Source organism: Coenobita brevimanus, chromosome 12, assembly GCF_032717465.1.
Source record: "Coenobita brevimanus isolate Jiangsu-jjx chromosome 12, ASM3271746v2, whole genome shotgun sequence".
Taxonomy (NCBI): domain Eukaryota; kingdom Metazoa; phylum Arthropoda; class Malacostraca; order Decapoda; family Coenobitidae; genus Coenobita; species Coenobita brevimanus.
This window is the reverse complement of record NC_136965.1, coordinates 16,763,293-16,790,121: the sequence shown is the minus strand read 5'-3', so window position 1 is coordinate 16,790,121 and position 26,829 is coordinate 16,763,293. Positions and strand designations below refer to the sequence as shown.

At 40.9% G+C, this 26,829-nt stretch overlaps 1 protein-coding gene across 1 annotated transcript; it reads left to right on the top strand.

Moving 5' to 3' along the window:
- Window positions 1–1,390: 1,390 nt before the first annotated feature.
- On the top strand, window positions 1,391–26,493 carry LOC145412909 (trypsin-1-like). Its single transcript, XM_080282707.1, has 7 exons — window positions 1,391–1,542; window positions 3,056–3,171; window positions 13,852–14,020; window positions 16,106–16,199; window positions 17,349–17,529; window positions 23,601–23,743; window positions 26,332–26,493. Exons 1-7 carry the CDS (start codon window positions 1,391–1,393, stop codon window positions 26,491–26,493), a joined length of 1,017 nt encoding a protein of 338 aa, XP_080138833.1.
- The last annotated feature ends 336 nt before the right edge of the window (window positions 26,494–26,829 follow it).

Here is a 26,829-nt window from a genome sequence, read left to right as displayed (position 1 = left end):
CTAGATAGATCATATAGCCTTGCTAGGGTTACAGGCGACCGCTACCCCTCCCGCAAAGGCAGCTACCCGGGCGGGGCGCGAACTCTCGACCTCGTGATCTCGAATCCAGAGCTCTACCACTGAGCCACCAGCCTCCCCAATCGCTAAGGAAGAGGTGCTAGAGTGCCTCCTGCCCAACTAGAGTACCAGCCTAAGTGTAGTAGCCTCATGACACACAGGGAGAGGACTGCGTTGGTTATGCTGGGTTCATTGTGCATATTTATAGTGCAGATTTTATTTTTTTTATGCCTATCGACCACTGACTTGAAGGCCAGTTTTATTGTTATTATTTTTACTTTTAGTTTTTGTTAACGGTATCAATAAATTCATGCAGAAAAAAAGTCTAACATCCTAACATTGATAAACCTAGCAGAAGAAATCACTAACACTAACACCTAAGTGGCTAGGTCTTTCTTTGTCTTGACTGATACTCAAGCCCTGAGTTACCAAATCAAGGACTCTGGTAGAGAAAAACGGTAACTATACACCTCTAGTACCAAGAACCGCAGCTTATAATACTACTAGTAACACCATCTGTGGGTTGGAAATGGCATATTAGTCTCATAGTCAGCACAATCTAGCTAAATTACACTAACTTGCCAGTTTAATCCTTGCATCACACTCACAGTCCATCATTTCAATACTCCAAGCCTTCGAAATGCACTATGAACTGAAGCCTTTTACAATATGGATAGCCTACTAACGCCATCTGTCACGGGGGGAAGTGAAAATATGTATAAAATACTAAAAAATAGTCAACTGTCAGAAAGGAATCGACTTGTGAAATCGTAGTAAATTTTACTTTATGTGGCTTACTTCACCAATTCTCTAAAGACGAGAATTTCATGAATTTTCTCAACAGTACGCAGCAGGGACTACTTACTCACGAATGCTGTATTGTTAGTACTATTGGCCTTTGAGAAAGTGTCCTTACCCCTGACAGTCTTAATAATAATAATAAGGACAGATTCTTGCTGGTGCTAACTCCTATTGATTTAAGAATTAATACCAAAGAACTGGCCTAAATGCCAGTCGTGATTAATATAAGAAATTTGTGCCAAGTGGAAGCAAATTAAAGAAAGCACGATGTGGAGAAATCAAACACAATTCTACACTTAATTAAGCTCAAAGAAAAGAACTGTAACCTTATTAATTACAACAAAATAAATTTACATTACAAGAATCTCAATGTGAATTCAAAATATCAAAGCAAAGGAAATTCACTCACGCACTCAAATAACTGAATAATCTTAAGCCTAGAAAAACAACGAACGAAAATACTGGTCAGTGGAGAAAAATGGACCTGTAGCTGCGAAGAGGCTGGGCGTCTCTGACTGCTCGAGGTGCTGTAATGCACACGTTGACGTCCACTACTGCCGGTCACCAACTCGGTGGGGAGATGTGGGGAATCGTGGAGTTGCTGGAGACTAGCAGCTATGATGAGGGTCCTGCTCTCAGCACTGCGCACAACGTCGCCTTACTCTCGTGGCTGTCCAACATCAAGTAACTAGTGTTCCCAGGCCGGGTACAGGGGCATGAGAAATGGGCGTGGCTTAACTTAATGGCTAGAAAAGCAAGGCGTGGGAACAATTACATAAAAATATCACTCAGTGAAACGCACTGTTTATACATAAAGACAGTCACGTATGGAGCTGTGACGAATGTTATGAAAACTGTTTCAAATCCGAGTGCAAACGCGGGCGGTTAGCGACTGAGCAAACTTATGGGTTTCAGTACTGTTCAAGAGTTCCCATAATAATACTAATACAATGTCACGAATTGCTATAATACGATCTACGAAAATCGTGACACCATCTTTTGTTTGGAAACACCATCTCAGTCCTATACACAGCACTAGCTAACTATATCAATCCTCGCACCACACTCACAGTCCGTCATTTCAATAGTCCAAGCCTTCCAAATACACTTAGAACCGAAACTTTTCACACTATGGCTACTTTCGTCATCTGTGGGCTGAAACACCATCTCACTCCCACAGAGATACCAACTACTTATATTACACTCACTTATCAGGTTAATCTTTCCATCACATTCACAATTCGCCATTTCAGTAGTGTAAGATAAAGGCCTATAGATATTCCAACAGCAATTCAGGTTATTTTGTAAGACTCCCACAACAACTGTCTACTTTACTGGAAGGGGGCTGTGCTACACTCTTGGGAGCCTAGTTGTTCTCTGGCTCTCCTAATTTCGCTGGGAGAGAAGTAAATGAACTTCAGTTTACCATCACGTTACACTGGGTTCAGGAATTCTCGGATATCTCCACGTAAAACAGTCTTCCCAGCTTTCTTTTCCTTAGTCTGCATGATTGTGTAGGACACTGTCATCGTCAGTGAGCGCATTCAAACAAGCGCCAGGATCATTACTAGTCCAAGCCTGTCAAATCCACTCATTTGGGGATTTACTCCAGTGATGTCTTTCATGGGTGTGTTCAGCGGCAGGGGACAATGGGAATATTTACAGGGCTTTTCTAAGATATATATATATATATATATATATATATATATATATATATATATATATATATATATATATATATATATATATATATATTGGCTTATTGCTAACAGCCAGATGACCCAATTGGCTACTCACTGTACTAAATAAAAGCTAATATAAATGAACAACAAATAATTATGTTTGTCATTATACACAGGTCTTTCAATTATATGAGTGCTTTGCAAATTATGTAAATCCATGTGGAGTACACTGCCAGTTAACACAATAATGATTTTCACTCTCTCTCTCTCTCTCTCTCTCTCTCTCACTTGAGAAGTGATCCCTCTCTGTCTGTCAGTCTCACACTTGACAAAATGATTCTCTCTCTCTCTCTCTCTCTCTCTCTCTCTTGACAAATGATTCCTCTTTGTCTCACACTTGACAAAATGATTCTCTCTCTCTCTCTCTCTCTCTCTCTCTCTCTCTCTCTCTCGCTCTCTCCAAACCCTGCATCCACCAGCCACCTACTCACGCCTGCACAACCTCGGCATTTCAGGTTCTGCGGCAGGATGGAGGTGGAGAGGGAGAGTACCACCGGCCTGCTCGTCGCTCTCTTCAAGACTAAAACAAGGAAGACCGCCAAGGGATTCATGTGTGTAGTTAACGCCACGGGTGAGTGTGGGAAGGAGAATTAATTTACAGGTTACGTCTGAGTTAGCGGGAAGGGTCGGTTTTGTTGATAACTGTGTTATTTACTTCTGTGTAGAGTCAGATAGAAAGAAATATAGATAGATTGATGGGAATAACATTATTTATTATTTAGGAAAATATAGACAGAACATAATAGATAGATAAAAATGATACAAGAAAGAACAGATACGTAATTTGATATAGATATAGATAGTCAGGCAGTCTGATAAGTAATTAGATAGGTAGATAAGGCAGACAGACATAAATGATTCCATAGATAGATAAAATAGATAGATACGTACATAGGTACATAAACAGATGACAGATAAATGGTCATATATATATATATATATATATATATATATATATATATATATATATATATATATATATATATGTGTGTGTGTGTGTGTGTGTGTGATTCATATAATTGGATTCTTCTCTTTAGTGGTGAGGCTAAGCACTTTGAAAACTGCCTCCAGTGAACCCCTCAGTAGCTGTTGGCGCTGAATGACACTTCACCGTACCGGTCACGGTGACATTGAATTAACACGAGCTTCAAAAACTCAACGAGATGCCTGGAACCACTGTCTGAAACTTCTTCTTCGTTTCTGCAACATTCGCAGCCTTTCCTTTAACTTTCTGTATGTCGAGCACCACCTCTCCTCCTCTAAACCTCACCCTCTCTTCCTGACAGAGACTCAGCTGTCAGAGGCAACTGACAGCAAACCCTTTTCTGTTTCCTCCTACTTTCTCTGCACTCATTTCAAAACCAAAGGTGGCTGTTGTGTATATATACGCAACGACTTATCTTGCACTCGTGTTCCTGAACTTAATTCTTCTGAAGTCTCTACTCTCTGCTTTCAGCTTTCCTGTCATTCTCTAACTAAATTTATCCGCGCTGTTTACTTATCCCCTAATTCTACTGACTATGAAAAATTCTTCGACTATCTTACTTCTACGATGGAACACAGTCTATCCATTTCTCCCTTCTCCGATATCTCCATTCTAGGAAATTTCAATGTTCACCACTACCTTTGGCTCTCCTCTACTTTCACTGATCCACCTGGTGAACAAGCCTACATCTTTTCTATCCTTAATGACCTAGAGCAGCTTGTACAGCACCCTGCCCATATCCCTGACTGCCTTAGAGAGAGCTCAAAACCTACTTGACCTCTTCCTTACAACTAGTCCTTCTGTTTACAGTTAGTCTTTCCTCTCTGTTGGGCTCCTCTGATCACAACTTTCTTATCTTAACTTGTCCTATCGCACTGGTACAGCCTGTGGACCCTCCAAAGAAACGTCGACTGTGGCAGTTTGGAGCTGCAGATTGGGAGGCCCTCAGGCAGTACTTCTTTGATTTTTCCTGGAATGATTATTGCTTCCATGGCCGGGAGGCATCTGAGTGTGCCTTGCACATTACAGAGGTTATTCTCTCAGGCATGGAAGCATACATTACCTTCTCATATCCTTTGACTAATGCAAGAAAGCCTTGGTTTAATCACGCTTGTTCTAATGCTGTCCGCAACAAGGACTGGGCCTTTAAAGCGTACCAGAGCCAACCCACCCCTGAATCACATCTTGTTTATGTTTCTGCCTGGAATCGTGCTAAGTCTGTTCATCGCTTTGCTAAAAATAATTACATCCGTACTAAATGCTCTCAACTCTCCAACTCGAATTCTTCCCGCTCCTTCTGGCACCTTGCCAAAAAACCTTTCTAACAACTTTACCTCATCGGTTCTGTAGCTATTTCTTCTACTGATAAAGCAAATCTCTTTGCTCAGACTTTCTCCTCCAATTCCACCTTAGACGATTCCGGTGCTGCTCCTTCATCACTTCCCCCCTCTGACTTTCTCGTGGCTGACATTAAAATTTCTTCAGCTGATGTATTTTCTGCCATCACTGGCCTTAATACTAACAAGGCATAAGGGCCTGATGGAGTCCCCCTTGTTGTCCTCAAGAACTGTGCTTCTTTGCTTACACCCTGCCTAGGTAAACTCTTTCGCCTTTGTCTGTCAACTTGTACCTTTCCTTCTTGCTGGAAGTTTGCTCTCATTCAGCCAGTCCTAAAGAAGGGTGACCATTCCCAACCCTCTAACTATCGTCCAGTTGCTTTAACATCCTGTGTCTCAAAAGTTTTTAGTCAATTCTTAACAGAAAAATTTTAAAGCATCTTTCCTATCACAACCTTCTTTCTGATCGTCAGTATGGGTTCCGTCAGGGACGATCCACTGGCGATCTTCTCACCTACCTTTCAGACTCCTGGTCATCCTCCTTTCGGGACTTTGGCGAAAGGTTTGCCATTTCATTTGACATCTCAAAGGTTTTTGATCGAGTCTGGCATAAAGCTTTAATTTCCCAACTGCCCTCTTACGGTTACTATCCTTCTATCTGTGCCTTCATCTATAGCATTCTATCTGGTCGTTCTGTAGCCACTGTTGTAGACGGCCATAATTCTTCTCCTAGATCTATCAACAGTGGTGTTCCTCACGGATCTGTCCTATCACCAACTCTCTTCCTTTTATTCATCAATGACCTTCTAAGCTGTACATCTAACCCTATTCACTCGTACGCTGACAATTCCACCCTTCACCTCTCCATTCGGCTCCCGTAACATCCATATCAGCAGTTACTTCAACAAACAAGGGATGAGGCTATGGCACACCCAATGTCTGACTTGGCTCGTATCTCTGACTGGGGTAAAAATAATCTGTTTGTTTTCAATGCATCAAAGACTCAGGTTTTACACCTATCAACCCAACACAATCTTCCACAGGTATACCCACTAATGTTTAATAATATCCAGATAAGTCCTGCATCATTGTTGAACATGCTTGGAGTTTAATTCACGCGGGACTTATCTTGGAAAGATCATATTACATCTCTTGTAAAATCTGCTTCCAAGAGATTGGGTGTGCTAAGCCGACACCGTACCTTCTTTACCCCTGCACAGATGTTGATTTTATTCGCCCCTTTGCAGAGTACAACTCTCATGTGTGGGGAGGCTCCCCACATACAGCTCTTCTCAATAGGGTGGAGTCAAAGGCTTTTTGTCTCATTAACTCTCCTCTTCTTACTGGCTCCCTTCAACCTCTGTGTCTTTGCCGCAGTGTTGCATCTTTATCTCTTTTCTATCGCCACTTGAAACTGTCTTCAGTGGTCACTCCTCCTCTGAACTGTCTGCTTGCATCCCTCCACCTCCCGTCTAGCAACAAATTCTCATCCTTTTTCTGTCCAGCTCTCAAATGCAAGAGTTAACTGTTACTCCCACTCCTTCATTTATGCAACAGGTCATCTCTGGAACAGTCTCCCTCTGTCTGTATTTCCTGCTTCCTATGATCTCCAGTCTTTCAAACGCAGTGTGTCCAGGCATCTCGAAATGAACGGATCTTGAATTTGGTTCTTTTTTGTATTGTTTTTGCTTTTTTCTTGGAAGGAACGGTTTGCGGGCTCCTGGCCTGTGGTTCCTTCTTTCTTGCATAAAAAAAGACAATTGTGGGAGGGAACGAAGGCCAATAGTACGATTACATGCCACTACTCTACCATCCCAAGTACTCAGGCGGTTAGTTTATCTCGGATATTTTCATCCATATGTTTACATGTTAATGGCATATGTGCAGTTGTTTTGTGAATTCTTCCACGAATCATAGCGAATCACAGGACGGGCTTAGGAAGCCAGAAAACACACTGCCAGGTTCACCTGACGATTCTCTTCACATGTGTAAGAAAAATAATCGACTTTAAAACCCTGAAAAATGGTCCCGGAGCCGGCCTGGGGAACACGCAAATTTCTGAACCCAGGACCTTTGTGGGGCTAATGTACATACATTTGTAGTTAAGGGCGGGGGAATTAATTTTTGTGTACAACTCTACATACCTCAAAAAAATTTATTTTTCTTCATGAATATTGCATCAAAAAGCGGAAAAGTATGACGGCATTTCTGTGGAGTGTCATGCATCTATGCACAGAGTGAGGGAGAGAGAAGGGGTGGGTGGAGGGTTGCACACCCGCAGTTCGAATTCTATGACTTCATTGATGCCATGAATTAACCACTATATGTAGCAAAAAATGGTGACAACTGTGGTGGCCATTGCTTGCTATAATGCCATAACCACCACCTCACCTATCAGCACTAAGTGCACATGCCTGGGGATGGTTACATTGATGTTTCAGGGAAACTGTGGTTCAGTGGGTCACAAGAAACATCTAGCAGTGTGTTGCCCACGTTCACGGCAACAAAAATGTCTACAAAGGATTATTCTCAACAGTCATGTCCATACCAAAAATGTATGTTAGAAATGCAGACCCTGCCATGATCCGTGCTGGCGCCTGGATCAAAGTGAGTACACACACACACACACACACACACACACACACACACACACACACACACACACACACACACACACACACACACACACACACACACACACACACACACACACACACACACATAATACACACACACACACACACACACACATAATACACACACACACACACACATTTATATATATATATATATATATATATATATATATATATATATATATATATATATATATATATATATATATATATATATATATATGTGTGTATGTGTGTGTGTGTGTGTGTGTGTGTGTGTGTGTGTACACAGACAGACTGAGATCCTTATTATTTTCTTATGAGCACTGCAAGGAGAATCTAACTACTTCCCTTTCATCCTCTACAGGCGAGTCCTCAACTACTTCCCTTACATCCTCTACGAGCGAGACTACAAGTACCACTGTCACTACTCCATGGTGTGGTAAGTAATCTCCATAGTAATCTTTTCTTTATTATTTTTTTTAAATAACAGGAGAGAGGAAGGAAAAACAAATGAGTAAAAAAATAATAATCCATACACCACACTACTGGCGTCCTCCATTCATAAAAAATATGTAACAGTTGGACTTGAACAGCTGTGGGTTGAAGCCTGGGGGGAAACAACTCCGGGGAAACGAGTTCCAGAGAGATGCAGTTCGAGGAATAAAAGAATTCTGATAGGCAGAAGTTCTGCAATATGGCTGTGTGACATTCCAGTCATGAGCACTACCAGATGCCCGTGTAGCACGAGGGAAGTCATTGAGGGGTGGCACAATGGACGCAACTTCGTCTGAGCATTTGGCATAAAAATATCTGTAAAATAATGTAAGGAAGGCAACATTTCTTCTTACTTGTAGGGGAGGTAGTTTATTTGTAATACCAGGGTTGTTAATAATTTGCTTTGAATTTTGTCTAGTTGTTTTAGTGCAGCCTCTCCACATCCATTCCACAAGAGTGAACAATATTCAAGTTGTGAGAGCATATGACTCTTATAAACTATAACTAACTGCTCGTCAGTGGAGAAGTTACTGACTCTGTACGATAATCCAAGTTTCTTTGAAGCGGTTTTTGCAAGTGATCTGACATGAAAGGTCCAGCGAAGGCATTGTTAAGTGAAACACCGAGAATTTCAGTACTTTTGGAGATGGGAATATTAGTAGCATTGAAGGTACCATACCAATCTGGCAATATCTGTCTATTAGTAAATTGTATATATTTGGTTTTACTAGCATTAAATGAGACACGGTTATTTTGTCCCCAATGACTGATCTTAGATAAGTCTCGATTTATGGAGATGGCTGTACTGAGTTGAGAGTTAGAGATATTAAACTTTGTAAATGGGTGTCTGAGTGTGAATGAACTATGAAGTATTGAGTCATCTGCATATGAATGGATGGGATTGTGGGTGACAGATAAGAGATCATTAATATGGACAAGGAATAGAGCTGGTGCCAATACTGATCCATGTGGCACGCCTGCGTTAATTGAGTGGAAATTGGAATATACATTATCTACTTTTACCCTTATTTTTCTGCCACTGAGATATAAGGAAAGCAGAGGAGCGGAAGACGTTAGTCCATAGCAAAGGAGTTTAGACGGCAGGGAACGGTGCCATACTCTGCTGAAAGCTTTAGAAAGATCAAGGGCCACTGCATGAGTTCCTCCATGTTGGTCAATTGATTGATGGATGGTATGAGTCAGGCGACTGAGTATGTCAATGATGGATATTTCGTGGTGAAAACCATATTGTCTCATTGATTAAGTTGTTGGATTCAAAGTGTTTACCTGTGTGCTTATTAATTACAATTTCAAATACTTTACCAAGAGAAGATGTGATAGCTATTGGTCTGTAATCAGAGGGGTCAGAGGAACTTCCTTTCTTCGGAATTGGGTGGATATTGGCTTCTTTCCATGAATTAGGGAATAAAGAAGTACGTATGCATAGTTTGAATAATTTAGCTAGAACAGAGGCAAGTTCTGGGGAACACTTTTTAAAAAGAGTTGGAGGGATTCCATCTGGTCCTGGATCTTTGGAAGTTGGTAAATTGTCTAGGATGGATTTTATGTATCTAGTCTGAAGTTTAAGTGGAACAATTTCGGGAGAGTCAAGTTCAAGTACTGGGACGTTCTGGCTGACTTCCTCTAAGGTAGAATATCTGGCAAATAGCAAAGATATTTGCATTCCTACGCGGGTCATTTGTAATGTTGCCATCTGAGAATTTTTGTGGGAGAATAGATGTTGACTTGTTAAAGTTATTACTGAAAGAACTGAGAGCTGACCAGAATATTCTATTGTCATTAGGGTTGTTAAGTAGCTCTGATGCTTGATTTTGAATCAAGTTTGATTTGCCGAGATTTATTACAGCTTTGCATGGTTTCTAGCAATTTTAAATTGATAGAGTGATTCAGATGTTTTTAATTTAAAATATGAGTTATATGCTAATGATTTTTTGGCCGTTGCTCTGGCACACTTGCTATCAAACCACTTCGGAGAGTTCGATTTTTTAGTGAACTGTTGACTTGGTATGAATAAATCCATACTAGCTAGTATTAAGTCATTAATATGGGACTGGGCAGAACTGACATCACCAGAGAGGAGTGACTGCCATGGAATGTCAGCAAGATAATTTCTCAATCCATCCCAGTTTGCCCTATCAAAGTGCTATCGGGTCACCCCGACAGGCTCAGAACGGGGAGGTTTGTGGGGGCTGACTTATGAGGGTTTGATGAGATTGTGGTCAGAGGATCCAAGTGGTGACAGTACTTCTACCCTGTATTGATCTGGATTATTTGTCAGGAATAGATCCAAGAGATGGGCATTATGGTCAGGATTATCAGGTATTCTGGTTGGTTGCTTTACCAACTGAGTGAGATTAAACGATTGGCAAACAGCTCGCACTGTAGACCAGCATCGTCAGTTCTGGCAGAATGCGGAAAAAGACATTCAACATTATGTATGTTAAAATCAACCAGAAATGTAATTTCGGTGCTAAGGGCAAGGTTAAGGTTATTCAACTGTGTGGATATGGAGTCAAATACACTGGGATCTGAAGAACCAATGGGGGAGCGATAGACTACACAGATATACTTGGTAATATTTAGATGATTTAGCTTATACAGTGAGTAATCAAAATTAGTTGAAGTGAAGTTTAAAACAGTGTCAACTGGATCTTCAGATTTGATAATAACAACAGGTGGCACCCTTGTTACGGAAGTAACATAGTAATCTTCCATAGTAATATCCACAGTTAACTTCATAGTAATCTCCATAGTAACCTCACATAGTGCATATTCCCCTATATTAAAACTGAGTACGCAATGTGTTAGGAAGCCTTATACCAGTATTCTAGTGAAGCTCCCTGAAGCCCCAATCACACTAGGGCTCATGGTGCGCATTCTGTTGCTTGTCATGTCAAAATCATGTTGCAGAGGCCGCTGATGTCCACACAAGGTCAATGGGCAGTGCATGCCAGTTTACTGTTGAGTTGCGAGAGGAGGATACTAGATACCAACACCTCAGCAGTTCAAGAGACTGTTAATGTAGAGCATTGTGGCACGGTATTATCCCAGAAAGAAAAGTAGAATGGGAAAACGAAGATGTGAAGCCAGCAGAAGCTGTCTTGAAGTAATTTCAGAGGGAAGATAGACGCCTACTGAGGGCTCCACGGTGCGCGGTACCATGAAATGCCCCTTGGCCAGATTTGCCAGCAGCGCGGGGCACAGACCTTCCGCGGCGCGAAAACCCGAGTTGAGCAACATGACGTGCAACAGAGTGCACAACATGAGCCCTAATGTGGACGGGGCTTAACATCTTTTCCACAGCAGCTTATTTTGCTTACTGCTTCTTACTGTCCTTCTCTGTATTACATAAGCCATTTGAATATCGCCATACTAGGCGTACATAGCGTACCAAAGGATATTAAACAGCCATATCGTAAAATAAATCGATAAGGAAGAGGTGCTAGGGAAGTTCCTTACCCGACGAGAATGATGACCCTATTTAACAATAAGGAGGCTCCCTAGCACCTCTTCCTTAGCGATTTATTTTCCAAACTACCCATTTACAACCTTTTTCTTTATGTTCTAATATCGGCATAGATTACGTGAATAACACACTAGAATATAACAGAAAAAAATAGGAAGAGGTGTTAGGGAGCTTCCTAACCGCGTAAAAATACCAGCCTAAGGTCTTTATTTTAACTGAGTGAGGAAGCTTCCTAACACCTTTTCCTAAAAGATTTATTTTGTTTGTTACATCTAGCTATCCTCTTCTGTGTTACATAAATCCTTCAAACATCGCTATACTCTGCATAAATAACATACAATAGGATATTAAACAGCTATATCCAAAAATAAATCACTAAGGAAGAGGTGTTAGGGATCATCCTTAACCAACGAGAATACCGCCTTAAGAGTGATTAGTCAGCAACGATACAGAAAGACCATGATTATAAAATCTGTCTTTACCTGTCTGATAAATTAACGGAAAAATATCTATTGTATGTGATTCTTTTTCCATACCTCCTGTCAGTTGTAGTGTCTTTTATGCATGTATTTCTGACCCTCTGACATTTATTTCATTATTATCATCATCATTATTATTATTATTATTATTATTATTATTATTATTATTTGTTCCTGAATGGCGCGGTCCTTCGTGATCTGGAATACACCTTTACCTTCATTATTCACACACATGTAAACTCTATATTTTTAAAGCATGTTATGGTCCTGGGTTTCTCTTGAGCATTAACAAGCGCCCTTGTCGACGCCGTGACGTACATCTCGACAAGTCAAAGTGTGTGTGTGTGTGTGTGTGTGTGTGTGTGTGTGTGTGTGTGTGTGTGTGTGTGTGTGTGTGCACTTTCTAATCTCCTACGCTATTTGATGGTTTTAAATAAACTTCCTAGGTGAGTTTGTTCGGTAACTCCAAAGTTCTTCCATTATATACAGTTTATCAACCATGATTTTTAGTGCCACCATTCCCCCTTAACCAAGTATAACAGTGTCTGAAATAGCGAAAGGAGGGTAAATATGGCATTGATATCTTAGTGCATGTTGTACAATGGACTCTCAATCGTAATGCAATATTTAGGAAGCATGACCCCACAATGATTCCTTGGGGGGTCAGCCCCCTCCCAAAAATAAAAATGATCTGAAGTAGGGTATTGTGCATATAGATTTTACTGAAGCTTCTCAGATCAATTTGACTGTTTCATGATAATGTCCTCCGCTATAGATAATAATCCATCATTACTTTTAGGGGGGTCAGCCCCCCTCTGAAACTGAAAAAGGATACAAAATAGGGGAAGGACTGCAGATATGGCGTAAATACATGTGTGTGTGTGTGTGTGTGTGTGTGTGTGTGTGTGTGTGTGTGTGTGTGTGTGTGTGTGTGTGTGTGTGTGTGACTCTGGACATAGGCTCCTCAGTCTGTTTTCAAGACCCAGTAGTCCTGTACATACCAATCACCTCCTCATGCCAACACCTCGGCGCTAACACCCACCGTCCATATTAAATATATGCCAGGGCTGTCTCATAGAGGACTGGTGTATTGGTATTAGGGGGGATATTTGTACGACATGTCGGCGGGTGTTACAGCAGATCAGTAAAGTTTGCTTTATGGAAATTAAATTCCTGTCGCAGCTGGTATTCGAATCTGTACAATGAACTATCTTCCGTAATGTGATATTTAGGAAGGGTGCCCCCCACAATGTATCTTGGGGGGTCAGCCCCATTCCCAAAAATATAGAGATCAGAAATAGATGGTCCAAATCAAACTTCCCAGGTGTGTTCATGTGATTACCCAGAAGGTGCTCTGCAATATACAATTTTCCAAAGATGATTTTAAGTGGGCCAACCCCCTCACCTAATTAGAAATTCTCAGACATAGTGAAAGGAGGGCAGATATGGCTCTGACATCTCAGTACATGTTATACAATGGACTGTCATCTGTAATCCGATATTTGGAGAGCGTGTCTTTCCCAACGATTCTTGAGGGGGTCAGTCCCTCTCCTGAAAAATAAAAGTGATCAGAAATATGAGAAAGTGAGCAAATGGGAAAGAAAATCGGCATATATATTGCAGGATTGGGTATGAAGTCTAGTTTCCATTGTTTTCTCCGAATGCACAGGAAGACTCTGTCCATCTACTTAATTATTATTATACTCACTCTCATCCTAAATGCCAGGACCAACTTGCCTTGCCCTGGGCTCCTACACTTCTCATGGAGCAACATAGGATTGGATGATGGATGGATAGATTATTATCATTATTATTATTATTATTATTATTATAATCATCATCATCATCAGTGTGCGGGATGGTGAACCGCGCCACCAGGATCGTGGGTGGGGTGGAGACAGAGGTGCACGAGTACCCCTGGCAGGCGTCACTGACCCCCAAGGGCAGAACGGCACCCTACTGTGGCGCGGCCATCATTGCAGATCGCTGGGTCTTCACTGCCGCCCACTGCGTCGGACGGTGAGACACGGCACCCGTAGTCTCGTTGTGTAATGAGGTTCCCTAGCAAATCATCATTAGCGATTTATTTTCCAAACTACTCATTAATGTCCTTATTTTTGCTTCTCTTATCTTTTTTATGTCTACATAGACTGCAAGAGTAACACACAAGAATAGAGTAACGGAGCAGAATCAGAAATAAATCGGTAAGGAAGAGGTGTCAATAACCTTCCTATCCACACCAGAATACCGACTTGGGGCCTGTATTCTCGTGGGTTATGGAAGCTTCCTAACACCTTTTCGTAAGCTATTTGTTTATTGCACCTCACTCTCCTGTTCTGTTATACAAGTCCTTCAAACTTTGCCGTATCTGTATCAGTAACATAGAAAAGGATATTAGCCAGCCATGTCCAAAAATAGGTCGCCAATGAAGAGGTGTTAGGGAGTTTCCTAAATTGGCGAGAATACGAGTCTTCCTAACACAGTTACTTAAGCGATTCATTTTGTTTATGACACCTTACTGACCTCGTGTGTTATATAAATCAGGGTTATAAAATTCTTCCAAAACTCCCTAACCCCTTTTCCTAAACGATTTATTCTGTTTACTACACCTCACTGACCTCCTCTGTGTTACATAAATCCTTCCAGTTTAGTCCTACTCTGCATAAATAACGTACAAAAGGATATTAACCAGCCATATCCCAGAATGACATTGGTCCTGCTACACGCCTCGGGTTCAGACTGACAAGCCCACATTAAAAAAAAAAAAAAATCTAGTTACACTATCAATGGCAATTTGGTTAAGGAAGCGCCCTAACACCTCTTCCTTTGCGATTTATTTTGTATGCGACTGACTAAAATCGTTTTGTAGGTTACTTAGGCAAAGTATGATTTAAGTAACACAGAAGAATACAGCAAGGTGTAGTGAGCATGATAAATCGCTAAGGAAGAGGTGTTTGGAAGCTTCTTTACCCACGAGAATATGGGTCACTGTCTTCACTTGTGAGATGAAGTTAAGTCCTGTGTGTGTGTGTGTGTGTGTGTGTGTGTGTGTGTGTGTGTGTGTGTGTGTGTGTTGTCTCCACCAATGAGATGAGGTTACGTTTCGTGTGTGTGTGTGTGTGTGTGTGTGTGTGTGTGTGTTCTTACCTTACCTAATTGTTCTTACCTAATTGTATCTTTACAGGAATGAGTCAAGCTCGTACTGTCCCGGTCTTAAACCATATTTATCGTACATATCCTTAAATTTGTGAATTGTTTTGGCACACACTATTTCATTCGGTAGTGCATTCCATTGATCAATTGCTCTGTTTGGGAAACTGAATTTCCTTACGTCTTTATCACCTCTCTTCTTATGCAGTTTTTTGCAGTGTCCTCTTGCTGATGCTTCTCCATGTGTTAAGTAATCATTTATGTCTATTTTCTCCTTCCCTGATATGCACTTATGTAGCATTATCATGTCACCTCTTTTCCTTCGCTCCTGTAGTGTTGGTAGATTCAGTTTATTTAGTCTTTCTTCGTAGCTTAGGTCCCTTAAGCTTGGTATCCATCTCGTAGCGGCCCTTTGAACTTTTTCAATCTTGTCTATGTGCTTTTTGAGATGAGGACTCCAGACTACTGATGCATATTCCAGGGTTGGTCTAATGAATGATGTTATTATCCTTCTTAGCATGTCTTCATTTATGTATGTGAATGCTATTTTCATATTTGCAAGCAGTGTATACATGTTCCGTACCTTCTCGCTGATGTGGTCAGCCGGAGATAGTCTGTTATTGATAATCACACCTAGGTCTTTCTCTCTTCCTGATGTGTGTAGGGTTTTATTTCCTAACTTATAATCCCAATCAGGTCTTTTTCCACTTTTACCAAACTTGATTACATGACACTTGTCCACATTGAATTCCATTTGCCATGTACTACTCCATTCATGAAGTTTATTTAATTCTTCTTGTAGCTCTTTACAAGAGTCTGTGCTAGTAATTCTCCTTTGTATTTTTGCATCATCTGTGTGTGTGTGTGTGTGTGTGTGTGTGTGTGTGTGTGTGTGTGTGTGTGTGTGTGTGTGTGTGTGTGTGTGCCTTATCTTTGTCTGTCTCCGGCTCTCAGATGGACAGCCAGAAACACAGACGTTGTCGTGGGTGAACACAGATGGAACACCGCCTCTGAGACCACTGCCACCAGACGCCTTAGTATCGCACAGGTAACACTTAGCTATCTGTCTATCTGTCGTCTTATCTATCTATCTGTCTATCTCTGTCTACTTATCTATCTACCTGTCTATCTCTGTCTACTTATCTATCTATCTATCTGTGTGCGTGTCTGTCTGGCTATCCCTTTCTCTTCTTCTCCCATTCTCACTCCTTCCTTCCTGTCTAATTCACCACTCTGTTTCACACACCTCGTATCTGTGTGTGTGTGTGTGTGTGTGTGTGTGTGTGTGTGTGTGTGTGTGTGTGTGTGTGTGTCTGTCTGTCTGTCTGTCTGTCTCTCTCTCTCTCTCTCTCTCTCTCTCTCTCTCTCTCTCTCTCTCTCTCTCTCGTTGCAGGAGGAAATTTTACAGTCTGTGATCCGCCGAAGAGAGAGAGAGAGAGAGAGGTCAACTTTGGTACTTTCTCAGTCTGTATTTCCCTCTGCCTCTGACCCCCAGACTAACGCAAGGTATCCAGTCGTCACAAAATGATCTTGAATTGGCCTCCCTTTGGTTGAAGACTTTAGCCTTTGGTTCTTTTTTCTTTGCATAAAAAAGATAGAACATAACCTGATTCAAAGGAGTACACAGAAGGATGATTTGGCAGGTTGTGATCCACCTCACTTACAAGATGTTCTAATCAAATGAGGTTAACAGGAGAAATTTTGCAGGGTGTGATCCACGTGGGTAAAAGATCATGTAATTCAAAGAAGTAAATAGAAGGAAATTTTGCAGAGAGAGAGAGAGAGAGAAGGAATTCATGAAGAAGGTTTGGTGGAGGCCTTTGTTCAGCAGTGGACTTGCAATGGCTGATGATGATGATGATGATGATGATGATGATGATTCAACCTGAGTATCCTCCCATATAATTAAGAAAACTAAACAAGGGGACATTTTGCAGGGTGTGATCCACCATAAGCACAAAACTCTATATACAGCAGCTCCATTGAGACAAGTGGCAATGTTGGGTGGGAGAGGCACAGGACAGAGCGTCAGGTCTTTGTCTTCAGGCTCTGTGTACACGAGTTCTGTGTAGCCCGAGAAGCCAGGGAAAAGAAAGAAACAAAGAAATCCAGCTCTACCCTGTGTCTCCCTCTCTCCCACGCAACGTGTCCACGGGAGTCTATGCTTCAGAGGGGCCAACAGGAGTGTATTTTGCAGGTTGTGATCCACCCCAGGTACAGCAGACGGACCCTAGACAACGACATCGCCCTCCTCCGCCTGGCCACACCCATTGCCTTCAACGGCGATAACAAGGTGGCCCCCGTGTGCCTGCCCCAACAGGGGGAACTTCACGCCAGTGTACAGGCCACGGTGACCGGATGGGGAGTTACGACGCAAGGCAAGTGTTGACTCCCCCCCCCTCCCTCTCTCTCTCTCTCGCTCCTTGAGAAGGGAAAAACAATTTAACGGTGGAAAAAAAATCTGTACACCAGACTACAGGTGTCCTTACCTAATAATAATAATAATAATAATAATAATAGTGATGATGATGATGATGATAATAATAATAATAATAATAATAATAATAATAATAATAATAATAATAATAAATAATAATAATAATAAAAATAATAATAATAATAATAATAATAACAAAAATAAAAATAAAAATATAATTAATAATAATAATAATAATAATAATTATAACCTATCTATCTATCTATTGCCAGACCCCTTAATCCCGTACAGGGTGGCCACAAACAAATCGCCTCCACGTCGCCCAGTCCCCCGCCATTTCGCTGCCCTGCTCCCAACTCACACCCACCTCTCTCATATACCTCTCCACTCCATCCCTCCATCTCATCCTCGGCCTCCCCCTCCCTCTCCCCACTCCACCTCACTCACATACACTCTCCTCGTCAGTCTCTCACCCTCCATCCACTCCGCATGGCCAAACCACCTCAGTGTGTTCCTCCTAACGCTTCCTATCACATCCACATCCACACCACAACGCTCCTTCACATCCTCATTTGTTAGTCTGTCTCTCCATATGACTCCACAGGCTCCTCTTAAAAACTCATTTCCACTGCTTTCACTCTTGACTTGTTTCCTTCCAACAACGTCCAAGCTTCACTTCCATATGTTAGAGTTGGTATCACAATACTGTCATGTAGTAACTTTTTCACTTCCATGCTCAGTTTCCTGTTTCTTATCACTGCTTTCAAGGAACCAGCAACCTTTCTTCCTTGTTGTACCCTTTCAAGCACTTCACTCTCCAAACTTCCATCCTTACTCATCACACTACCCAAGTACTTAAAAGTACTCACATTTTCCATTTCCTCACCATCCAACCTCACTGTACATTCACTGACTTCACCTTTCTCAAAGACCATCACTTTACTCTTCCCTATATCCACCTTTAGATTCCGTTTCTTACACACTCTCCCAAGCTCATCCACCAATCTTTGCAGCTCCCCTTCGTCTTCACTCAACAACACAGTATCATCTGCAAACAACAGTACAGGGAGTTTCCAAACACTACCCTGTCTCACCAGGGCCACTCCAACATCCACTGCCCTACCTTGTACCTCTTTTATTACCCCATCCATGTACAGATTGAACAACCATGGAGACATGACACATCCCTGTTTCAACCCAACCTTCATAGAGAAAAATTCACCCAGTTCACCACCCAGACGCACTGCAGCCATAGCACCCTCATATATACTCTTCACAGCATTCAGCACCTTCCCATCTACTCTATATATTCTTAATGCTTTCCACAATCCTTGTCTATATAACCTGTCATATGCTTTCTCCAAATCAGTGAAGGCCGCATACAACTTCTTTCCCTTCTCTAGGAACTTTTCCACTAAAGATCTAAGAACGAATATCTGATCTACACAATCTCTTCCCTTCCTAAAGCCTCCCTGTTCTTCTCCAACTAATTCCTCTGTTATTTCCCTAACTCTGTCAGTAGGTATCCTACCATATACTTCTCCTATTACACGCAGAAGACAAATGCCCCTTTGATTACCACACACTTCTTTTTCCCCTTTTCCTTTCCACAAGCAAATAATTGTACCTGACTTCCAATCCTCCAGGACTCTACCTTCCTCCCAGGCCAATCTGCACATCTTCCACATCCATTGTACTACTATCTCTCCCCCATGCTTCAGCATTTCACCACACACTTCATCAATTCCTGGGGCTTTCCCCAATTTGACTTTCTTCACTGTTTCCACAACTTCTATCCTACTGATTTCTTCCTGTCTTCTCACCTCCCTCCTTCTCCCAGCCATTCCCCAGCCACTTATACTTGCATTACTTCCATTCTCTATGTTCAACAATTCCTTAAAGTGTTCTCTCCATCTGCTCACTTATTCTCCCTTCTCCACTAGTAATCTACCATTTTTATCTTTCACTTCCCGACTAACTTCACTGCCACCCTATCTTACTCTCTTCACCTCTTTCCAGAACATTTTCTCACAGTCCCTCCACTTTACACTCAATTTCCTTCCAAATTCCTCATCCACTCTTTTCTTACTCTCTCTTACTAATCTTTTCACCTCTCTCTTTCTACATATAACTCTCTCTTCCGCCTCTCAACTTGTTTCACGCCCCTATTTCTCATCCATTCATTGTATGCTTTCTTCTTTTGTGCCACAGCCCGTTTCACCTCTTCATTCCACAGTGCTGTTCCTTGCACCCCCCTTCCGTCTTCTCTTCACCCCACACACCACATCACATGCTGCACATATTTCTTCTGTGAATATCTTGCACACACCTCCCACGTCCCTCATCTGCTCCAGTTCATATTTACCCAATTGTTCCTCCACTTCTCTCTTATATTCTGCTTTTTCTCATCCTCTTGTAACCTTTCCACTCTCCTTGCAACTACTCCTTCCTCTCGTCCTTCCCTTCTTCTAGTTTTCCATCTTACTTGGATCTTGGTTCTGGCCACCACCAAGTAGTGGTCAGAAAGTCCACTCTTCTAACCTCTATAAGCTCTTGCATCCATTACACATCTTCGCATCCTTTCATCCACACACACATAATCAATCATTGCCTTCCTTTCATTCAGTTCACCACCCACCCTTCTCATCACTCGCCATGTACTGTATACCTGTGGATCATTTTGTGCCTGAAGAGGGAATTGGTTATCACCAACCTCCTCCTGGCACAAGTGTCCACTGCCATTGTTATCTATCTCAGCAGGCACACCCCACTCACCAACTATTCCATCCACCTTCACATTCCCTACTTTACCATTCATATCACCAATCAAAAACACTCTCATTCCTTCCAAACTTTTCCATGCACACTTCCACATTTGTCCAGAACTCTTCTCTCACTCTGCTTGCACGAACTTGTGTTGGTGCATACACGCACACACAATCGCCCACATTTGCATTCCAACTTTCAATCTTACCCACACAATCCTTGACCCAACTGATCCATACTCTCTTATGTTCTTTGTCTATCTTTTACTCACAACAATACACACTTCTTCTGCCCTCTCATTCTCACCTACTCCTGCACATATACTCCATTCATACTCCCATTCTCTCACACTCTCTCTTCTCCATCTAGTTTCAGTTACTCCACATACATCCACTTTCGTACCCTCAAGCACCTGGACAATCTCTCTTTCTTTCACCTCATCATTCACACCCCTTACACTCCACGTCGCGTTCCGTACCATGTCCTTTTTCCGGTCCTTGGTCGTCATCTCTTGGTCAGCCCTTGTCCGAGGTTTCTTGTTCGTCTTTTTAGTAACTGTTTTCCGTGGAGGGGAACTAACCCTCCGCCAACCCTTTTAGTCGCCTCATACGACAAGTAGGGGTACGGGGGGAGTATTCTCGAAAAAAAAACCCTATCCCCAGGGGGTAATCTGACAGAAACTGCTTCATTGCTAGACCTTTCTCTATATTTTTTCTTTATATTTATGGACAATATATATTAATTTTAGTAAATGCCTCTCATCACCAGCCTCTAATGTCTCTAGACTAAATAAGATCCTTTGAATGAAATGGATTATGTTATGTTATATTGGTATGTTGTGCTGTGCTATTACGTTTGATTATGTCATGCTATGTTGTTATGCTGTGTTATGTTCGATTACTTTATGTTATGTTAAATTCTGTTATGTTGTTTTATGTTAGCTTATGTTATGTTGTTATGTTATGTTGTGTTATGTTATGTTGTTACGGTGTTGTTAGATTATGTTATGTTGTTATGTTGTGTTGTTAGATTATGTTATGTTGTGTTATGTTAGATTATGTTATGTTGTGTAAGTTAGATTATGTTATGTCGTATTATGTTAGATAATGTTATACTATGTTGTGTTAGATTGTTATGTTGTTATGTTGTGTTATGTTAGATAATGTTGTGTTATGTTATGTTATGCCATGTTAGTTTGTTATGTTTTGTTGTGGTATGTTATGCTATGCTGTGTTATGTTAGGATAGGTTAGGTTTCAACACTATACCTTGTTCCAGTATTCTCCTCAGTTAAGGAAGCTCCCTAACACCTTTTCCTAAGCGATTTATTTTGCTTACTGCACCTTACTATCCTCTTCTGTGTCACATAAATCCTTCCAGCATCGGCATACTCTGCATGATTAACATACAAAAAGATATTAACCATCCATATCCAAAAATAAATCACTAAGGAAGAGGTGCTAGGGAGCATCGTTTACTGACGAGTATACGGACCTTGAAATCCAGTGTAAATAACCCACCAAATTTTTTGCTGTGTTTACTATCTGTATGAAATGTTTGTCTCCATCTATCCAAAGCCAGACGCCTAAATCCCGTAAGGGGTGGCCACAAGCAAATCGCCTCCATGTCGCCTCATCCTCCGACATTTCTCTGTCCTCCCCCAAGCCCACACCCCCCTCTCTCATATACCTCTCCACTCCATCCCTCAACCTATCCTCGGTCTCCCCTGTCCTTTCCCCCCTCCTCCACCTCATTCATATACACTCTCCTCGTTAGTCTTTGGCTCTCCATCCTCTCCACATGAGCATCTCCAAACAGGAACTCAGAATTAATTAATATTTCTAACTTGTCGATTCTACGTACACCCTGCCAAGCATCGTGTCCAGGCTAGGTCAGGCTCACTACCGTCCCCTCATAGCATTAGGTAGGGGTGTGTGGGTCCGAAAAGAGGGGAAAACATCATCAGACAGCAGCCACTCACCTTTTGCACCTGCAGTGGGGAGGTGGGTTCCAGCCCCACGAAGAGACGGTGTTATAACGGCTCCATGGGATAACAGTTTGGGAGGCTGACTGGCAATGTTTACACCAGTTAGTGGGACTGGAATCTCGCCCTGTTAGTTCCACACACACACACACACACACACACACACACACACACACACACACACACACACACACACACACACACACACACACACACACACACATACACACACACACACACGCTTTTACCTGCACATCTATACTACTTTTACACTAACTTGGCGTAAATTTTCACCTTTCCATCTTGACTGCTGAGTGATAACAGATTAATTATAAAATACAGTGCTGGTCACAAAGAAGTCTAATGAGAAGGCTGTGGAGTTATAATATTGTCTTTTTCTGCCAATGCGCTACGTGAAATAGACTGCAAAAGGACAAGACTCTGGGCCATATCAGTGTAAAAAGCGTATCGTCTTTGGGTTAAAATAAGACGATTAAAATAGAGGAAAGATAAATCCACAGGTAAAAAATAAGCATGAAAGACGATATAGTGTCCTTAGAACTGGCTGTCAGCCGTAGAAAATAAAGTCAAAACATGCACAGCTCTTCAAATTTGCCCATGGCAATTAAAACACTGAAAAAGTACAATTGTCAGGCAAATTGAATTGGGAAAACACAACGACCCCGACCTAACATGACCCTTGACCCAACAGGAAAGTAGCTAGTATGACCCCTACCTAACATGACCTTCGACCCAACAGGAAAGCAGCTAGTATGACCCCTACCTAACATGACCTTCGACCCAACAGGAAAGCAGCTAGTATGACCTGTACCTAACATGACCTTCGACCCAACAGGAAAACAGCTAGTATGACCCCTACCTAACATGACCTTCGACCCAACAGGAAAGCAGCTAGTATGACCCCTACCTAACATGACCGTCGACCCAACAGGAAAGCAGCTAGTATGACCCGACCCAACATGACCTTCGACCCTATAGGAGAGCAACTAGTATGACCTCTACCTAACATGACCTTCGACCCAACAGGAAAGCAGCTAGTATGACCCCTACCCAACATGACCTTCGACCTAACAGGAAAGCAGCTAGTATGACAGAGACCTAACATGACCTTCGACCTAACAGGAAAGCAGCTAGTACGACAGAGACCTAACATGACCTTCGATCCAATAGGCAATAACGCCGAGGGAAAGTTAGCAGGAAATTTAATATGACCTCGACCTAACATGACCCTTGACCCAACAGGAGGGAGCCAACCAGCCCAACTGCTGGAGGTGACGGTAGACACGATGACCAACGCCGAGTGTGCCAGGAGGTACAGAAGGGAAACGATTACTGCCAACATGATCTGCGCTGGTGTGGACGAGGATGGCAAGGGCGCCTGCAATGTGGGTGCTGTCTGTCTGTGTGTCTGTCTCTCTGTCTCCGTCTGTCCTGTCTGTCTGTCTGTCTCTCTGATTATATATATATATATATATATATATATATATATATATATATATATATATATATATATATATATATATATATAATGTACTGTATCTATCTATCAATCAATTAATCTATCTGTCTATCTATATCTATATCTATCTATCTATATATCTATATATATAAAGAGAATGAGAAAGTAAATATCATAAAAAACATTTTTATTTGCCAATGTTAGACCCATCACAGCCATCTTCAGGTATATTTTATTTTGTCCTAAAATATCAGCACAACTTGAATATAAGAGGGACTTTCAGCACTATTAACTGAAGATAAATAAGATGAAGGCCAAAGCTGATATACTGTAAGAAGGCCAGAAGCCAGACCCCCATCCCAGTCACTGGGCTCAGTTATTACTGAGTTAACTGAATTATCTGTAGCTTTTACCTAACCCTTTCTGCTCAGTGACTTATTTTTTATTCATGATATATTAAGAAAATTTTACTTGCATTAGGCGAGGCTTATTAATGGTAGTTGTCAGATATCGGCATAAATGCAACACTTACTATAAGAAGACCTGTATTCTCGTTGCTGCCTAACTACTTTTAGTAAGCGATTTATTTGCTTATTGCACCTTTCTGTCCTATTCTGTGTTACAGTAATCCTTCCAGAATCGCCATACTCTGCATTAAAAAAAAAAAAAAACGTCCAAAACCATATTAACCAGCCATATCCAAAAATTAATCGCAAAGGAAGAGGTGCTAGGGAGCCTGACGAGAGTAGGAACCCAGTTTATATATAGTTCGGTAAATGCATCGGTTGGCACCAAAAATTATAATGAAAAAAAAAAAAATGGCATTGGAGTGACGATGTTATGGCTCGTACTCTCGTCTGGCAAGGAGGCTCCCTAGCACCACTTCTCAAGCGATTTATTTTTGGATATGGCTTTTAATTATCCCTTGGTACGTTATATATGAAGAGTATGACGATGTTGAAAGGGCTTGTATAACACAGAGGAGGGGAGTAATATGTAGGAAGCAACATAAATCACTTAGGAAAAGGTGTTAAGGATCTTCCTTAACCGACGAGAATATGGATCTTACTTTTAATGCATTTTTTAAAACATATTCTCACGATTTTATCATTTCTGCAACTCAGGATGGTATAGTTTTCGGCATTGCTCAATATGGCGTAGCGCTATACTGTGTGTGTGTGTGTGTGTGTGTGTGTGTGTGTGTGTGTGTGTGTGTGTTATAACTACTCCTAGGCTACTTGATGGATTTGAATAAAACTTCCCAGGTGAGTTCGTTAGGTTTCTGGAAAGGTCTTCCGCTATATACAATTTTCCAAACATGATTTTTAGGGGGGGTCAGCGCCCTAGCCAAATTAAAAATTCTCAGAAATAATCAAAGGAAGGTAGATATGGCTCTGATATCCTGGTATATGGTGTACAAGGGACTCTTAGTCGTAATGCGATATATGAGGAGAGTTGCCCCTTGATGGTTCTAAGGGGGTCATGCCCCCTAACAAAATTAAAAACGATCAGAAATGGGGGAAAGTGAGCACCTGGATGTCAACGAAACGTCTCAGGTCATATCTGTTGGTTGCTTATTAATGTTCTCCACAACATAACATTATACACCATTAGTTTTAAAGGGGTCACCCCCCCCCCTCCAAACATTATAAAGGATGCAAAACAGGGGAAGGAGGGCAGGTAAGACTGACATCTTAGTACATGTTGTACGATGGACGCTCATCTGTAATGCGATATTTGGGGACCATGATCCTCCCAATGATTCTTGGAGGGGTCAGCCCCCCCAAAAAAATATATATATATACATATATATATATATATATATATATATATATATATATATATATATATATATATATATATATATATATATATATATATACATATATATATATATATATATATATATATATATATATATATATATATATATATATATATATATATATATATATATATATATATATATATATATATATATATATATATATATATATACATATATATATATATATATATATATATATACATATATATATATATATATATACATATATATACATATATATATATATATATATATATATATATATATACATATATATATATATATATATATATATATATATATATATATATATATATATATATATATATATATATATATATATATATATATATATATATATATATATATATATATATATATATATATATATATATATATATATATATATATATATATATATATATATATATATATATATATATAAACAATCAGAAATGGAGGATAATTGCCACATGTACATCAACCAACTCGGGCCTACATATCACAGGACTGGGTATGCAGGTTCCATGTTTTATCTGAATGTACAGGAAGATTTTGCATGTGTACTTTATTGTGTTGGATGTGTACCTTACTAGCAGGGATAGATAGTTCTGACAGGAGGCGATAGACAGACACTTCATTAATCTCAACTTTCCTTCTATCCTTTCCTCTCCTTCCTTCCCCAGGGTGACTCAGGGGGGGCCATGGTGACTCCCAGGGATGACTCACGTATGGAGGCGATCGGCGTGGTGTCGTGGGGGTATCAGTGCGCCAGTGCTTACTACCCTGCGGTCTTTACCAGAGTCAACAGTGAGTCAGAGAGAGTCATTGGTAGTCGTGTCGGTTAAGGAAGCTCCCTAATACCTCTCCCTTGGCGATTCATTTCTGATTCTGTCCCGTTACTACATTCTTGTGTGTTATTCATGCAATCTCTGTCGATAATAAAAAGACATAAGCAAACTAGGGGATATTAATGTGTAGTTTGGAAAATAAGTCACTTAGGAAGAGGTGCTAGGGAGCCTCCTTACCCGACGAGAATACGGGCCAAAGAGTCACCACATTCTCGTCGGTTAAGAAAGCTCCTTAACACCTTTTTCTTAGCGATTTATTATTGGATACGCTGGATGATAATATGTTGTACGTTATTTATGCAGAATTCACTGATACTGGATTTACATAACACA

Bases quoted from the DNA above. Each gene is read 5' to 3' on its own strand.
- LOC145412909 (XM_080282707.1), top strand. From the start codon at position 1,391: ATGCACACGTTGACGTCCACTACTGCCGGTCACCAACTCGGTGGGGAG. The intron at 1,543-3,055 runs GTAACTAGTGTT...TCGGCATTTCAG, and splicing joins TCGTGGCTGTCCAACATCAA to GTTCTGCGGCAGGATGGAGG. The intron at 3,172-13,851 runs GTGAGTGTGGGA...CATCATCATCAG, and splicing joins GTGTGTAGTTAACGCCACGG to TGTGCGGGATGGTGAACCGC.